Consider the following 17,690-nt stretch of genomic DNA (forward strand, 5'->3'; position numbering starts at 1 on the left):
TGGCTCCCATTAAAGCAGAATGGTGAACATGCTGAGGAATGGATGGGCACATCAGCCAAGGGTAATGTACCCCAAATGTGGTCCTGATGTCAGCACCTCTGGGCTGATGGCCACGTTTTGTACAGAGCAGTTGTACATCTCCTTTGAATGCAAGGATGCAGCACCTGAAGGCTACACATCTGTGCATCTTGAGCTGAGCTTCCTGCTGCATGGCAAGAGGAAATCTGCTAGAAAGCAAAGGGAAACTGTTAGCCTTGAGGACCTATTGGGTATGCTGTGTGTATAGATGCACTCTGCATTGAAATATTTTGTGCAGGAGCCACTGGGTTTATATTAGATTGGAAAGAACTTGGATGTAATCTTTTTTCCAGTGGAAATCGAAAGCAAAATACTTTGCCAGTTCCTATTTTGAAACATCCTCACCTCATTTTTCAATTGTTGGATGCTTTCAACAGGAACACTTTTTTTTTTTTTTTTTTTTTTTTTTTTACAGTTTTCCCCTCCCCCAAAGTCTTGTATGCCAAAGTTGGGCTGAAATCTTGAATTTTGTCCAAATGAAGTGTTTGATCAATTCACATTAAAGAGAAATATTAAATTTTCGTGGAGGTTAAAGATCAGAGTGTCATTTGAAAGAGATTTTTAAATTCTGAAATCCTTTCTAAGAAAGTGCATTTAAACTCTGTTCTAATTTTGATCCTCTTTCTTGCTGAGTATCACAATGTGGCTTGTCTGTAAAGCCAAATATAGATCTGCCCTTTTAGAAAGCATTCGATTTTTTTCTTTTTCAGTTTGTTTTTGGTGTGTTTTTTTTTTTTTGAGACACATATATGCAGTTTTTTTCTCTTTTTCATATAGCATGTTGCCAAGCCTTGGCTCTCTCAAACTGGTAAGTGTCGTTGCTCATTAGCATCAAATGCCACAGCCCATATCACTTTTGCTGTGTTGCTCAGCCAGCACGTGTTGGCTGTTAAAGCAGCAATTAATCCCTTTGATATTGAATGGGTTCTGTAATCACCTGACCTGGTATTTAAAGTAATAACCTAAGTTCTCTAATGATTTGCATGGCTTAATAGGAGCCTTGCTACAGACAAGGGAATTTTGCCACGCAAGCTAACTTGCATAGCTCTGGGAAGCTGGTGCTGAGGATTGCTTTTTAAATGCAGTCAGGAAAAGAGTGACTTAAGCAACTGCAGCGTGGGTGAAGGGAAAACGGGGTTTGGTGGATAAACAGTAGGCAGCCTGATTGTTTCATGTAGCATTAACAGGCTTTCTGGAGCAAGTTTGACTAGTATTTTTGGAGCAAGGTCTTATGCAGCATTTTACCTGGCAGTGCTGTATCAGTTATATTAGAGCAGCGTTTGACCTAGGTTAAGTTGTCAGACATTTCTGAGCGTGTTCCCCTCAATAATACGTAATTATGCACATACTGATAATGAATGCAAGCCAAGGCAGTTGAAACTGCAGATTTTTTCCTTTCTAAATGTGGATGAATCTGCCATATCAGTCACATGAATGTACAGTAACTGTTGGTGGTATTTAACAGTGTAATAATGACCTGTATATGTATGGAATACCTTTTGTATGATCTGCCTAATCTTCCATATTTTCTAAAATGCTTAACTTGAGGAACTTTCCCTTATGGCCATACAGTACGCGTACGACAAAAATTTCTAGTGCTGAGATAATATTCCTAAAGCTGGTTCACAAGCAACACAAGGAACGAGATCTAGCTCCATGTACGAAGACACAAGGGTGATGAGGTGGAGTAGGAGGAATAAAAGGCTGCCTCCTACAGCGAGTGGACCAGGAAAGCGTCACCTGCAGTCTTTGAATGCAAGAGCTAACAGGAATTAAGGAAAAAATAAGGATCTTAATACAAGTAGTCAGCACTGCATTTTTGCCAATGTAAGCGTAACAGTAAAATGGCAATTCAAGACTTTGAATCAGAGAGAGCGTATAGAAACTAATGCGACCACGTGCAGTGACTTCTTGTTGATATTAGTTATTTTGTAAATAGAAGGAGCCCACTTGTCTCTTTACATTAGTTTTGCTTGGTTTTCCTTGAGGGCAACTTCTCTTCATGTGGCCTCAATATGGTTGCTGAACCTGAGGAGCTGTGTGGTCCCCTCCATCTGCTGAGTGCGTACAGACCCTGTCAGGTACAACTGAACACATGGATGCTCCGTGTTTAAAAAAGAAAAGGAAGGGAGGTGATAAAACACGTTTGGGGTTGCACCGCTCGGAGGTTGGCCAAAGGTCTGGAAGGTGTAATTGGTGATGCTGGTTTAAGGGTTGTGGAGCTTCACACGGAAAGTAGCTTGAGCTATCTGAAGTCAGTGCCCTGTTCGAATAGAGGGACCTCCCCACCGTGTGGCTGTATATTTCCTATTACAGAGAAAAAGCAAAGCAAACCTTCAGCTCTTTTCACAAAGAGAAGTCCAGGTCTCATTTCTGCTTGCAGATCCTGTCCCACCTGTTTGATATCGCATGTAACAGATGAAAAACCACGTGCCTTATTTTTTTGTGTTATGTTTACTTAAGAGTCTTGAAGAACGCTTTAAAACTTTTAAAGCATAAAAGGCATCATAACAGAATACTGTAGGAGTTTGGACTTTTACTCGTTTGATAGAGAAGCGTCAATGATTAACTTTGAAGCACTTGGTGCTCCATCATTGCTTCTTAGCCTGGAGAACCATTTCTAAACAGAAATTGCACTCCTGGCCTTGCCTTCAGCAACACCCATGCAAGGAACAGAGCAGAAAAAATAAATGTAGGTGTAAATTACTAAACTAAAGCTTTCAGGGAACAGTGAACACGGGTGTACATGTCAGGTGTGATGGTGGGTGAGTGGAGTTTGGGAATTTGACAAGAGAATCATCCTCTCCTCCTTTGTGCAGCACAGGAGATTATGTTCCCAAAGCATGCTACTCTTGTCCTTCAGCTGCCAATTCAGCTGAATATTTTTTATCAACGTTGGACTGATGTTTGGGGCAGGATAAGGATGTGCACAAAAAAAAGGTATGGCATTTTTCTGTGCAGTCACAATGGATTTAATAATACCCACCTGTCATCAGTAGTTCAGCTGATAACTTGTTCGACTGTAATAAATCACTTGCTTCTAATTGTCACCCCTTAAATATCGAGAGTAGGTTTGTGAGGTCTGCTGAGGTTGGGATGGAGGGAGCTTGGGCTTCCAGGGAAGCAGATCTAGTTAAGGGAACTTAATAGGAAAAAGGATGGGTGCACATGAGGTATAGTAAAAGAGTTACATATCTATGGTGGGATGCTCTCCACTGGTCCATAAACCAGATACTCTGTTTTAGGAAAACAGAATCTTAGTGAACTACAGATTTTCCAGGCTTTCAGACATGAAATAAATATCATAAGACTATCATTAATTAAGCTGTAGTGGTATTTGGCTCTATGGCTTTTTGTGATACTGAAAAACAGTTTGTCCCTGTCCTGAATGACGTGTGATAACATCTTATTGGAGATGTTATAATTGCTCTGAGGTGGTCATCAGAGTCCATGATTTGGTCTTGGTCCTAGATTTTCCACAGGCGAGGTGGAGAGGCATAGCTGTAGCTGCTCCCATCAGGTGTTTCTCAGCAAATGTGATTCTCATTTGCATGTGCCTGGTGAGAAAATACTGGGAGGTTTACAGCATCTTGTGTTTTCAGAGGAATGGGTTGTAAATTACAGGTTTCGGTCTGTGTGGTTGCAGGTAGTGTCTGAGTGGTTAAGGTTGTGAACTCTGTTTAGATTATTATATGGCTGTGCAGGTGCAGCTGTAGTGACACTTACTGTAATTAAGTTAATTAAATATCATTGTGGGACTCGACTTCATTTCCTTCGTGATGTAGGCTTGACTGTAGCTGATTCTTGCTTAGGCAATGCTCCTCTCCCTCTTTCCCTTGCTGTGATTTGATATCCCAGCTACTTCACAACTAGATTGCATTGTTCTGGCCTGTTATTCAATCCAGACAAACAGTGATGCTTCAGTGCCTTCCTTTCCCTCTGGGACTTCTGTCGCAGGCACGGTTTTTACGGTGAGTCAGTAGAATAAAGTTATATTATGTGACCTAAAGAGAGATTTCTGTCGTGTTTCCATGTGTGAACAGGGTGTGCAGGGCCACCTGCAACAGCAGCAGGCTCGCACCTGACACGATGGGGTAGTAAGAGTCATTTCCACATCCTCTGGATAATATGAGGCTGATGCCAAGTGTTCACGAAGTTAATTAGACTAGCAGCTATACCCATTGCCTTTCTCAGAGAGCTTTAAAAGGTCCCAGTGGGACAACTTATAAACTTCTTACATTTCACTCTTTGCTGTGTTTGGAAGGTGGTGTGTGCAGTCCACGTGGTGTTTGGCACGAAACCCAGCATCCAATAAGCCAGGTTTTCTGCTTTCCTTAAAGTTAGGCACCCTGCGATAAAATAATAATTATGTTACTAATGGACGTAAAACTGAAATATTTTAAATTGCTTTTATCCCTTTTGAGGTTCTGTAATATATTGTGTCTCAGGAGGCTTGGATGGAAGTCTGCAATGTGAATTACAAACCAACGGGTAGACGCTGACCCACTTACAGTGGTGGTTGAGAATAAATATTTGCCAGAAGATCTTTCCTCGTGGTCCTCGCCAGAGAAGGTGGCTCTGCAAACCTGTCTGATAAATCACTGTGAAAGAAAATCACCCTTCTTTTTTTCTTTTCACCTTCTGGACTGTTTTTTTTCCTACCTTCTGGTCTTAACTGTTTCTTCATTTCTTCATATCTTGTCCTGGACTTAACCATTTCTTCATTTTCTCATATCTTGTTCTCTATTTTGGAGAGCAGGTTGCATTATACGGGAGGGAATTATGGCTGAAGGGGGCTACATGGTATTGAGGTCTTATTTTTCATTGCTCTAAAACAGCTAGCCACTACAGAGTATTGCATTGTTTGCGTCAAAGGCTGCTTAAATACTAAGACCAACCACTTACTTGGTTCATGGACTGCATTTTCCGCTTGCTTGGCACATCTGAGGAATTTTGTCTGAACAAATGGATATATATATGAGATATGAGGCATGCTGCAGAAAAGGTTGATTAGAATCTGGAAAAGGCACTTCTATATTAATATTATTTGTTATAGATTTGTGCAGATACTGAGGCAGGACCAGAGCCCTGGGGTAGTAGGCACCTTCTAAAAGCATATATTGAGAAACTCTTGTTAGAAAGCTTCTTATTTTAGAATTTGGTTGAAAATTCAAAATTGGTGGAAGGTAAGACAACTGTGGAAGACTAGACATTGTGACATTTGTGCTTAAACATCCCATTCAGTGGCAAGAACTCCATCTTGGCATGGGCAGCTCTCATATCTTGAACATGCTAGACTGTTTTGTGTCAGTGCCCAGCAGCCAGACCAGAGGGCTGGTTTTATATTTGTGAAGTTTCTGTCAAACAGAACCAGTTCAGCTCGTAGGCCTGAGCAGGTGTAAGCTGAGTGCTGCTCTTGGGAATTCAGGAGTAATGAGGAGAGGTAGTTTTTTAATGCCCTTACTCTGGTCAAAGAAAGAAATTACCATATTCTCATAACTGGTAGCCAGTTGTTTCAGAGCAATGAAACTTGTCATAAAGTGTGTCATTTGATTTCTTTTATAAATTATATGATCAAGACAAGAAATTTATTCTTTACCAAGTCACAGCTTTGTTGTAGAAGACCAGTCAATGACAGAGCAGCAGAGGGGTGGGAGCACAGACCTGGTTAGTGCCCCGTGCTTCAGTGGACACTTTCACTCCCAATATGTAGGCAGTATTTTCTACTTTGTCGTATGTATAAACTGGCAGTGTCATTGGTTATGCATATCTAGGAATTCTGATGCCTGTTTATTTGGAAAAGGGAACAGAAATGCATCTAGGCTATGACTGAGCTGTGAGTACACCTGGGAGAGTCTCGCCAGAATGAGTCCAGTAGTGCACTGGCTGCAGAAATAGGACTTGCTAAATTCACGGAGTTGTGCTTCGTAGTGAGGCACTGCAACCATCCCAAAAGAGTTAACTGCTCACCCACGAAGACCTCCTTAGAAAAGAAGCCAAAGCAGAAGTGGTACGAGCGTGAGGATAGAGGTATTTGGTTTGCTTGGCTTAAATGTATGGGTTTGAACTGTAAGAAGAGACAGTCAGCTCATCCTGCTCTAAGGATATCAGGTTAGTATCCAGCAAGCAGTGGGAAGATGCACTGCAGAGCTGCATGCGGGGTCAAAAAGCACATCCTCTGCTGCTTTCCTTGCAGAACAGGGCTTGGTAAAACAATGCAGGGAACTGCTAGAAGCTCAGTTGGCAAGTGTGCACTCTGGAGTCCCCTCCTTATTAAATAAACAGACCATGCATCTCCCTCTACCACAGAGCCTGTCATCACAATCAATAGGTTTCAGTATGGCAGAATTGAAGAGGTGTAGTGGGCTTATTCTTGCTGTGAAATTACAGAAGTGCTGACTCAAATGTTTTCTGTAAGCTGTAAAGTAACTGCTTTTGACTAAAATATTCTTTTGTCTTGGATTCTTCCCCGCGGTTTGTTATTGTGTCTGGAAGATGCCTCCCCCTGTGAGTTGTGGACTTTCAGCTTAATGTCAGTACTCATTAAAGTGCAGGAGCAGAAGAAATTTAACAGACTGGAGTTAAACTGCAGCAGAAGGAAGAATTTAGTGAACCATTCCGGGGGGTTGCTTGGGTTTAATTGGTGCACACAGCTTACGTATGGCAGGTATGCGTACTTTATAGCGATGCCTCACGGACACGTGATAAAATAATCTCAGCCATTTCACCTTCTGCCAGGTGGAGCTGTACGCACAGAGTAACTCAACCTAATTGTTGCAGGCACTGAACAGATGGGGTTTTACTGCCTTGGGTGCTGGGAGTGCATGAGAGAGCAATGCCAGCAGGATCCTTGCCCCAAACAGCAGCTTGCTGAGCTGCAGCTCGCTGCAGGAAGGAGGGCTTGTGGCTGGGAGATCTTGCACAGGTCCCCAACAACCATGGTCATGATGGCATGAATGGGGCAAGAGCGTGAGGGGTTTCTTCCTTTTGGTCTCTGGGTGTAATTTACTTGCTGCCTTGTGCCTGAGCAGTTTGCAGCGTGTTGCATAGTAAAGCACCGAGCCCTTGTCATCTTGCGGAGGTGATTGTTCATACATTTCATACAGGTTGAAGCTAAGGCACGTAAGAGGGTGAGGGATCTGTCTCTGCAAGTCTGAAAGAAATTGGTTGTTTCTTGATTCCTGTCCCTGAATGATAACCATTGTATCTTGGGTCTCCCTTTTGTAGTGAAGCAGCTTTATAAAGTAGCGTGTTAGGAAGAAGCATAACAGTCTTCCATGCTTCTGCCTCTTCCCAGCCCTCATTGTGGTAGCTCATACGAGCTTAGTGCACGCTGGAGGTCTTGTCCATCTCAGAAATGGTCAGTTTTTATTGCAGAGGACATTTAACTGGCTGCCTTTACCCTGCATTCTGCTTTACTGCCCCGTGTGCTCTGCTGCCACGAGCCTTCAGTTGGGAAGACGAATGGGTGTAAATGGACATAAAATCACCCTTGATTTCTTGTGAATTCTAAATACCACCCAAGTGTTGCTTCTTCCCTGTTCCACTGTAACAGGATGCAGGAAGAAATGAGCTTGTGGTGCTACCTTTATTGTACAAGAAACATTGAGGTGTACACAAGAATGCTTTATAACCGGCTCTGCTTACTGGGCCAGCAAAGCAGGAGCAAAGACCAGGTTCGTGTGGTGAATGAAAGCTCAGCACTTCCATCTCCAAAATGAGCTTTGCAACCTTTCTGTTCTTCCCTTAGCCTACTTTCCAGCACCTCTCGGGTGCTTAATTTCACCGCTCAGGACGAGAGGACAGCGTTGTCTTGTGGGACTCTGGAAATGTAGCTGCCGTCAAGCAGGAGTGGGTATTAGACAGCTCATCTGCAATAGCTTGATGGGGAGAGTTTGGAGGTCAGAGAAGACGTGCAGAAGCACTGCCTGCCTGAGCATAGTGATTTTGCTTTCCCTGCACATTGGACCCAGACCAGCTCGTCACGAGGTGACGGCGGGCAGGGTGCTGTTGCTTGCCACTGTGCATGCATGTGGACTGGAAGATGCTCAGAGTTAGGGACCAGTGGTGCTGGTGTGCTTCACTTCCCACGTGTGTTGTTACAACTAGTGGCAAATCAGATTGAGGAATCAATTAAATCTCTTCTTTCCATGCATGTCACATCAGCTTTCACAGGAGCCCATTGCTGTCAGCACGCTCTGCATCTTCACCATTTCCTTCTCCATGTTTTTACCCGGATCCCCTCTGAAGGGCAGCACTGGTTGTTTCTGCTTTTTGAGGAGTGACACCAGGCAGACCAACAATTTTTAAATGTTTCATACTGGCTGGAGAGCTGCTGTTGGCAGTGCAAAAGCAAGCCCTGTTGGAGGGAGGACAGTGAGGGGTGGGAATGCAGCTCTCTGGAGGTGTTCCTTCTTGCACTGTACCTCGAGGTGACAGCTGCAGTGGGAAATGTCCCCATTTTGTGAGGAAAAAAATAATAAAAGGCCCACATGATGGTTCCCCCACTTGTCACCTTCCAACCCATGCATTTTTGATAGAGAAAAGGCTAATAGCAGTCAGCTCAAGACTGGCCAGTTGTAGCTGCCTTAAGCTGCCAAAATAGAAGCCTTTGCTTGTCAGAGCTTCCCCACTTGCTGCGGACAGGCTGCCCTGTGATCAGCCGATACCGCTCTGATCATCTCTGTCCTGCAGTCTTCTCACCTCTGCTTTCCTTGATCCTGTCTGTCTCCTTTTCCCTGTCTTTGTGCTTCTTCCTTCAGTATTATTTTCTTTTTAAACCTTAGTTTATTTCTAACTGAAATATTTCATGATCCCTAGTAAAATCTGTGCCGTTACATTTTCTTTGCCACTGCACTTCTTGCTCTGTTTCTGAGCCTTCCCTCTCCTCTTGCCTTTTGAGACCAGTAGCTCTTTGGAACAGGGGCTTCCTAAAAATGTATTTTTATAGTTACAGAGGGACCCACTTGTACCGTCTAATAACATGATTAATGCAACTAGTGCAAACGAATGATTCATTGGCATTTAGGTTCCTAAATCAGGGCAGAACACTTCATATTTTTTCCCGCAATCCTTCCCTTCCTCCGAAAGAAATAAATGCAGAAAGGAAGTATGTAATGTGTATATATAAATAAATGTAAGTGTCCTATGTTGTACAGCCTTAAAAAAATAAAAAACCACAAACAGGTTAATTTGTGTCTCTGCATGCCTTCTGGCACCATGGTATGTAGGTAGCTTGCTCCCTATGAGTTGCATGAAGCGATGAGAATGTGTTTTTGTGAGAGCACTGGCACGGCTGTTGTGTGAACGATTCTCGCTGGGAGATCGAGGAATAAAGAAAGTGGAGATCGCTTGTGGTGCACCTCAGAGCACTAAGCATCAACCTCGAGGCAAACCACTGGGTTTTTATGGCTCCTGAACCATTGTTTCACCTTCTGCCTGTTAAAATTCCTTCCCTTGTCCAGTGACAGTCTCCTGTGCTGCTGGTAGACTGCCGAAGTGTGAACCTGTCAGAGGAGGCAGTGTTGAAGTGACACCTCTCCAGAGCTGCTGAGATTTCTGGTCCCTAGAAATTGATGTCCCCAAAGCACTTCCAAATTTATATGACAAATGGCAGCCAGCCCCGCCAGGAGACTTTGTGGTGTGGAAATATCTAAGCGTGTGTGCTGGCAAAGACAAGATGGGACTCTGCAATGTTTTGTCTTTCAGCTGATGTTTTACCATTTCCTTGCTGTTCAGACGTGCTGAAGATGCTCCTGTTCCACGAATGCCAAACAAGGCTTTTCTTTTTTTTCCTTCATGGTCGATACAAAAATCTCAGAGCACAGCCCATCAGAAACCTTTTAGAAGAGCTTTAACCACTCCTTTCCCTCTCCCCAAAGGTACCGTGTACTGGCTGATATCCCAATAATCAAGGCAATCGCAGTATAAAAATAAAACGCTGCCAAGGCTCAGCTGTTACATGCTGGCGTGTGAACTAATGACAGCAAAGCTGCTGTTCTATTGTCCGTAAGGGGGAGACTGTGCTTAAAAGCTACAGTCCCCCGTCGTTTCCAGGAGCACACGCCTGTGGAGCAGCAGCTTTTGCAAAGTGAAATTCCAGCTGCTTCTCGGCAGCCCAGGGGGGCAGTTGCCTCAAAGGATGCCCCAGGGACAGCGTGGGGTTTCAGAAGCTGGAGGAGTAGCACAGCCACATCCGAGTCGTTGGTGCAGAACGGCCCCGTTGCTGCAGGGGCTGGGTAAGGATGGCATTTCTCCTAGCAGGTGTGAGGAGCTGTGCCATGCACGGAGCCCTCCAGCCTCGCTGGGGTGTGCTCGGCAGTGAGAGCCTGGCTGCACAGAGCCAGGGCTGAATCCAAGCCCTTCGTGTGCTCCTCTTCCCCAGGCTGCCTGCAGGTTCGGGAAAACAGCTCTGCAGAAAGCCACCTTGGGAAGGCGTTCTCAGCGAAGGAGAAACAAATGAAAGGGCTCAACTTCTTCCTCTAGCTGCTGAGGAGCTGTCCGTTTGCCTTTAGGGAAGAGAAGAAGGAGGCTTGAATTCCTTCTCTTTAATGTCTGTTGATTCTTCCTGCGCTGGCAGCTGGCTGCTGCCTTTTGCTTTCCCTGGGCGAGTCCCAGCTGTGCTTGCAGGTGCCGCTCCGCTAGCTCACATCCGAGCAGGGACTTGGGAGCAGGCGGCCCGTGTTGGGAGTGCTTCACAGCAGTTGGATACAAATGAATGCTAAATCTGTTCCCTGGTAAATGTTGGAACCGTGTGAGTGCACTGAACCCCGCCGAGCTGCCAAACCTTCTGTCAAGCCAGAAGTTAAGTTGTTTTAAGTCTGTGCTCCCTTTTTTTTTTTTTTTCAGTAGATTGTAGTGTGTCCTGTAGGAGTATAAATATGACTCCAGCCAGGCGTGAAACATGCAACTTGAAAGCCACAGCGTTCGCGAGGCTGGGTAATGGGGAGTGTGGTTGTGACTCACAGGAGCTGCTTTTCTTGTCAAATTGAGACAGGAAGAGGCTGCGAACGTCTCTACCTGCCTCCCTGCTCTCCTCTGGAGGGAGGAAGGGTACAGGGAGCTTGGCAGGGGCCCTCCTGGATTGGTTTTACTGATGTAACTGCCAAGGCAAGCGAGACGACAGAGGCTCCCCGGTGCTGAGCATGTCCTGGTGCTGCAGGAGTAGCCACAGGGGGTGTCTGCCCTGTGCATGGGCTAGACTTGTTGTGTTGATAATGTATGGCTGGGAATGCTGCAAGGATTTTCCCCCTTTCATCCTCTCCTCCTTATTCCCTCCCCCTGTTTATCTTTATCTGTGTATTTGAAGAGGTGAGGGTGCTTCCAGGCTGGTTCTCTTTCCACCAGCTCCAAATACCCATCCAGCTCCAGCATCACTTCCTCCTGAGCTCAGCCACCAGCTCTTAGCTCTGCTGAGGCTTTGAGAAAGTAGCTGAAAGCCTTTCTGGCAGGGAAAGGAGCGGGGAGGAGGGAACCCATTAGAGTGCAACAGAGGGAGCTGGAGTGAATTTCCATGCTGATGAACATGAGAGCGAAAGCCCTGACTGCTGCTGCGATGTAATTTGGCCAGGCAAGTGTTCTCCAGGCACCATCAGCACACATCTGTGCTGAGCACTGATGTGGGCTGTTCCTGTTGTGAGCCTTTACCTTGGCTCTGGGTCTCACCAGTGAAGTCCCAGGCAGGCCAGTTGCAAAACCTAGCATGGGGAGGCGTTCCTGTCTTGCCATTTGTCTTCTCAGCTGCACCTGAAAAGCAGAGGGGAGGCTGAGGAAAAATATTCTTGCTGCAGATGGATTTATTTTCATTTTTTTTTCCATATTTTACTTTTCATTTGGATTTCTCACACCTGCCTCTAGATCCACCTGGAAGGGAATTGGGGTGGTACGTTGTTGCAGTCGGAGATGCAAGGCAGAGGAGTGGGACTGATCAGCATTCTGCTGCTGTGTTTGGGACACTGGCATGAGTTATTGCCAGTGACCTAAATTGGGTCTGAGGTCTGAAGTCGTTGTGGTAGTCAAAGTGGTGGCTGCAGTGATGGATGGCCACATGTACGAGCTGACTACAGCGCTTCAAAGCCGAGTGGAAATCAACAGCAAAAAGCCACCAGGTTACATAAAGCAAGACAGCAGGCAATGCCAGTTTTGGACAGGATCAAGAGATAAAGTTCCCGAGCAGGATGGGGCAGCAACGTCCAGTTTTGATGCTTCTCTTTGCTGGAACTGGGCAGTTTGCAGGCTGGTCCCAGCAAGGCAGTGACTCCCCCTGCCAGAGCCGCGAGCACAGCCCTGTCTCTGCTGGGACAGACGGACCCACGCACAGGGCAGTGCCTGCGTTTGCATTTTCCAATGAGCGTGTGACTGAATCAGCACAGAGCTCAGCGGGGAGTTTGCCTTCAGCAGAGCAAGCAGTTAGTGTGTTGAGGGAGAAGCACTTCTTGGAGGACCGTGGCTCCAAGTGCACCAGCTCAGGTTGATGAGGAGTTTCTGCTGCATCCCTACGCTGTTCCGGAGACCTGTGAAAATTTCCCTTCTTTGTTTCAGAGCCATCATCAATCACTTCAACCCGAAGATAGAGTCTTATGCTGCAGTGAATCACATATCGCAGCTCTCCGAGGATCAGGTAAGCCAGGCGTGTGACGACCTCTCTTTTCACTTTGACCTCTGGAATATGGGTATTTTGGAGAACCTTGTGCTCAGTGGGACTGATGATGTTGCAGCAGTGTGAGGGATGGAGGCAGAGCTCTCGTTCCTTATTCAGGTGTGGGTGAAAAGAGGACAAACAAGGCCTTCAGTAAGTTTACTATCACGTGCAGACACCTTGGTCCTGAAAATGCAGAAGGAAAAGTAAAAATGATGAAAAATGTGAAGCACTGTCAGCAAGTGTGGTTAGAGATCGGGAATCCTGGTGTTTAGAAGGAGGCAGGAAGCTTTTGGCAGTGAATCTACTTGGACATTTGCTGTGATAGCGGGCAATTAGAACTTGAGCAACAGTTGGGAGAAATGTTCTAGGGTAATTGAATTCAGTGTCCCGAACAGTTGTTTTAGGTGGATTTTTGGAAGAGAGGAGGTTTAAATATAGAAGGTGATAGGGTTAGGTTTCCCTTCCTTAACTTGGCCTGGTTTCCTCTCTTCATGTCCTACCTGTATTGTGTAAATGTAGAGATGTGGCTTCTTGAAAATAGGCTGCTGTGCATGGTCTCGGGAAGGGAAGAGAGGGCCTATTTCCCAAAATAAAATATTTGGATTGTATTTTAGTCACTCATGGAGAGGTGAATGACTACAGGAGTGTCAGCACCTCTGGACCTTCAGGAGCAGAAGTTGTGTAAGCAGCCTAGGACAGACCTTGGAGTCGCCTTGGATTGCTGCTTCCACTGATGGGGTCCTGTGCTTGTCTGCTAAACAGTCCTGACCACATCTTACTCTACAACTAGTTTTTTCTCCCTCTCTTTCACCCCCTGTCCAGGATACTTTTCATCATCACTTGCTGATGTCCTCCCATGCTTCCCACTAACCTTTCCGGTTATTATCGTACTTGATCTGAAACGAGTAAAACCCCAAAGTCTCAGGTTGAATGCTGTACTAATGTGGTGGAAAAAAATACAGACCCTACTGCTTTTTTTATTCTCTTCTTAATATAGCTGGCTAGAAGAACACTGGTTTTAATTTACTCAATTTTTCTGTATTGTTCTGCCTCTGAGAGCCCCTGTACCCCCAGCTATGCTTTGTGATGGCTCCTGTTATAAATCCTTGCTCATTGATGATACACTGATTGCATCGACCCAGGCCTCTAAAAAATGAAAAGCCTTTGATAGCCCAATTTAAATGGGAACTTGGGTAGAGAGGGATTTTGCGTAGTGTTTAGGTTAGACTGCGAAAGGAAACGAGCTTTTCACTGTCAGCTCTGCATAGTTTTCATCCCCCAGCAGTTCAGGGAGGTCAAGTTAAATCCTTTCTTCCCTGTGTTATTCTTTAAATAAAATCTGTAGCAGCAGGCAGATAATGAAATCAGCGCTGATGCACGGAGCATTTTGAGGAAGATGATTAGGAAGTTGAAAGACATATTTCTCCTCTTCTTTTCTCCCTTCATGAGCTCTCTCAGTGTAGGGAGAACATCAAACAAAGCAAAACAATAATAGGCCCTGGTGAACTGCAGAGGAATAACGGAGATGTCACTGGAGAGGGACTGTGTGGTCTCAGGGAGGGTGGTTAGTCAGCTCTCTGCAATTTGCTGCGACAGTGACAGAGTGACAGAAGACTCGCCTCTCCATCTAACTGGCCAGTGAACTCAGACCTGTGTTTGGGGCCACCGTTTCCCCTCCATCAGTAGCCAGCCCACGTGGGAAATACGTGACTAGTAAAGGTAGGTGGCTGGGGTCAGGGTCAGGCTTGTTCAACAAACTGATTTTGTTGTTTTTATGCAGTGTTAGGGGTTCAGCACAGGGTGGGAGGGTCAAGCTCTCCTTTTGGCCACTGCAGTCTCTTTTTTTTTTTTTTTTTTCCCCCTTCCTGCTCTACATTTTGTCTTTCTATTTGTATTCACCTACTTCCCCTTCCCTCTTCTCTTCTCTTTGTAAATACTTTCTACACAAAATCAATCCTTCTTTCCAGTCTTTTTTTTTTGAAGTGTACCACATAAAAACATTTAATGCTGACATTTAAAATGTAATTGTACAACTTATGTACCCACTGCATTTGGGACTGGTTGTTTGCTCCTTTGAGTTATTTGGCTAGTTCCAGAAGACTTACACTTCTTTCCATGACAACACTTGTTTTTGCAATTAAAGACACTTATTTTTGCAATTATGAGGACCAAACTTTTCTTTTAATGAAGTTTTCTTTATGAGCCAAGAAACTCATCTTTGGCTGGATTTTCATATGGCTGCTTGTACTCCTCTGTGGTATCTGAGCATCTCCTATTAATCAAGCAGGCATGGCTTTGACATTCCTCTACCAGAGGGGGATTTTCCAGATGCTCTGAGTTGCTTCCAGTTCACTGGAACCTACTGAGCTTACAGGCTCATACTTGAACTTGTACGAAACTTGTTGTGTCCTGACTGTTCCGCTCATGTGTTAGATTAACTTATTTAATTTTATTTTTAATATCCTTAAAAGTAGCTAAGTAGTTGGCTGAAAGAGGTTTTGTTCCATCTTGTTCTTTTCCTAATCCTGTTGAAGGTTTTATTACCTTGATAATCGCCGATGTCCATTTATTACCATTCTCAGTCTGTCATTTAAGTGCTTTCTCTTTTTTTATTTATAAGCAATAATGTTAACGTTATTACATGCTGAGGGGGTTTCACAGAGCCTTGAAAATTACAGGCATGGGACTGTTCTGAGGATAGATTGTTAATGAGGTCCTACCGCTGCACATTTTCAGTCCTGTAGATCTCCAGGAATCGTAGTTCGAATACACCCATCTGTACTTCAGACAAGTACGTTTACAAGACTTCGTGGTACTGCTTTGCTGACTATTTTGTGGTTTATTCAGTTTTTGGATCAGAAATACTGGGAAGAAGGCCTTTTTTTGTCCATACTCCCTTGAGCAGAGAGTGGGAGATTCCCAGGAGTGAGCTGATGCCAGGGTTTTGACTTTGGTCTGCCTCAAGCTGGAAACACCATGCCAGCCCTGCTAGTGCCAGTCTGCAAAGGGTCTACTTGCCAAAGCAAGCTCCTAATCAATCCCAGTTGTTAGCTATTTTGACCTTGTTGAAGTCCCTCGCTGTGAAGCACGAAATGTCTTAGCCAGTTCTTGGCCCCTTCCCTTCACTTGCTGATGTGGTAAACCTGACTTCAGTATTAATTTTTGTTTATGTGGCATTCTCCCTCTCAGTGCTTCTGCCTGCGTGTCCTTTAAGGAGATGAAGGATGCTGCGCAGTCGAAAAGATTGGCAGTTAAGGGCCAATCCTGTGTAGGTTTAGCTCTTCCATGTAAATGATTATTCACAGGTCTTCAAAGATGCTTGGGTCCCTTCTCGAGTCAAAGGGCAGAATAGGCTGCTGTGATAGGAATTCGTAGGCTTATCTGTGCTCTCCAGATGACTGGGCTGCCTTGTACTTAATGCATTACAGGCAGCAGGCTTTCTCCGTGCTATATCTGATTTGAAATGCTTCTGCTGGAAAATGCGTTGGGAGCTGTTGCAGAGAAGCAGGTCAAGGTGGCGAGAAAACAGCAGCACAGAATTTGCTCCAGAAGGACAAAGACGGACAAACAGGCTGAGGACGCGAGATGTGAGTGGGCTGGATGGGGCCTCACATCTGCCTCTTCTGGAGGTGAAGGATGAGCTGTGTTTAAGGAGGCAGATCTCTGCCCGATGGTGATGTAGCATGGTTTTTCTATAGAAGGAGAAGGACCTGGTACTTTTTTGTAGGTGAAGTCACCTCAGAGCAGGAATGTCTCATGGTGCCTTGCATGCTAAGAAAGTCTTGTGCCAATTTGCTGGAGAGTGAGGTAGCAAAATTGCTCACTGACATCTCTTTTTCTCCTTGGTACTTGTTCTCACTACGATCTCCTCTGTAAGGGTCCTGTATTTGAGACGGCAGGCACAGGGCTGATAATGCTTTCTATAGTCAGGAACATTTACGTGCTTTTTCTAATACCAGTCCTTCTTTCTTCACAGCCACGGAGGGACACTCGGTACCTCAGGTTGGGAGGTGGCACGAAGTTCAGTGTGAAAGACGGTTGTGAACACCTGTACTGCATGTATTAGTCTGGTAACTGCAGATGGAAAGTGCTAGGAGGCAGAACAGATTGTGATGGAAAAACAGAATGACTGTATTGGTTTTGAAATTGTGACAAATGAGTATAATACCTGGGTCATTCCACATTGTAATACCTTTATAGCTCGGGCAGCTGCAATCCGGCTTGATCAGGCAGTCTCAAGGAAAGGGAAAGGGTTTCTTGAGGTCATAAGCCAACTGTTGTATGGTCCCTCTGCCCACTCCCTCCTTTTCTGCCCCCCTGCAGTCCACATGGCTTTTTGTTACCAGGTGGGGCTGCAAGGCACTAATCCAAATTGCAGCTCAGGCAGCCTCCGTCAGTGACTTGCTCAGAGTCACAAAACGGCACAATTGGATTTAGATGCCCAAAGGTATTCTTACCCTGAGCTATTGACGTCATAGTTTATTCAACTCGTTCTGTTTTCCGTAACTAGCAGCAAAACCATTAACAGATACAAAGTGCTTTGTTCTTTTTTAGCACTGTTGGCAGTGGGGTTAAGAGTTAAAAGCCTGTTGGCATGTGTGTACTTGATATTTTTAAAATGCTGAGTACCATCAGTGTGAAGTACTACTACAGTAATTCCTCTTAATCTCTTATTTTAATGCAGCATGTTGTGAAGGCTCCAGAAATACTTCTAAATGGTGTTGGTCTAACGATACTTCACTTCCAAAATGCAATGAGTTTTGGGGTAGAAGGTATCAAGCTTGCTGGTGCTATGTTGTACACAGCAGCAGGTACCTGAAACTCTAGCTTAAGGGGTCACCAAAACAAAGCCTTAATTTAAAGTCTTTACATCTCTGCAAATTAGGCAGGGGTGCTGGGTTTCATGGCCTCATTACAGATATCTACTCATGATTAATGGCTTGAAACAGATTTTTATTGTTTAACTCGAAAG

General features: G+C 44.9%; 1 protein-coding gene across 2 annotated transcripts in view; it reads left to right on the plus strand.

Annotated features, from left to right (window-relative positions):
- ARMH3 (armadillo like helical domain containing 3) overlaps positions 1-17,690 on the plus strand; it is a 119,347-nt gene that overhangs the window by 74,662 nt on the left and 26,995 nt on the right. For both annotated transcript variants that reach the window (XM_084290513.1, XM_084290514.1), the window contains one exon: positions 12,619-12,697. In XM_084290513.1, the coding sequence (XP_084146639.1) occupies positions 12,619-12,697 (79 nt within the window). The remainder of the gene's footprint in view (positions 1-12,618; positions 12,698-17,690) is intronic.

This window comes from Netta rufina (assembly GCF_964035555.1).
Source record: "Netta rufina genome assembly, chromosome: 7".
Lineage (NCBI taxonomy): Eukaryota > Metazoa > Chordata > Aves > Anseriformes > Anatidae > Netta > Netta rufina.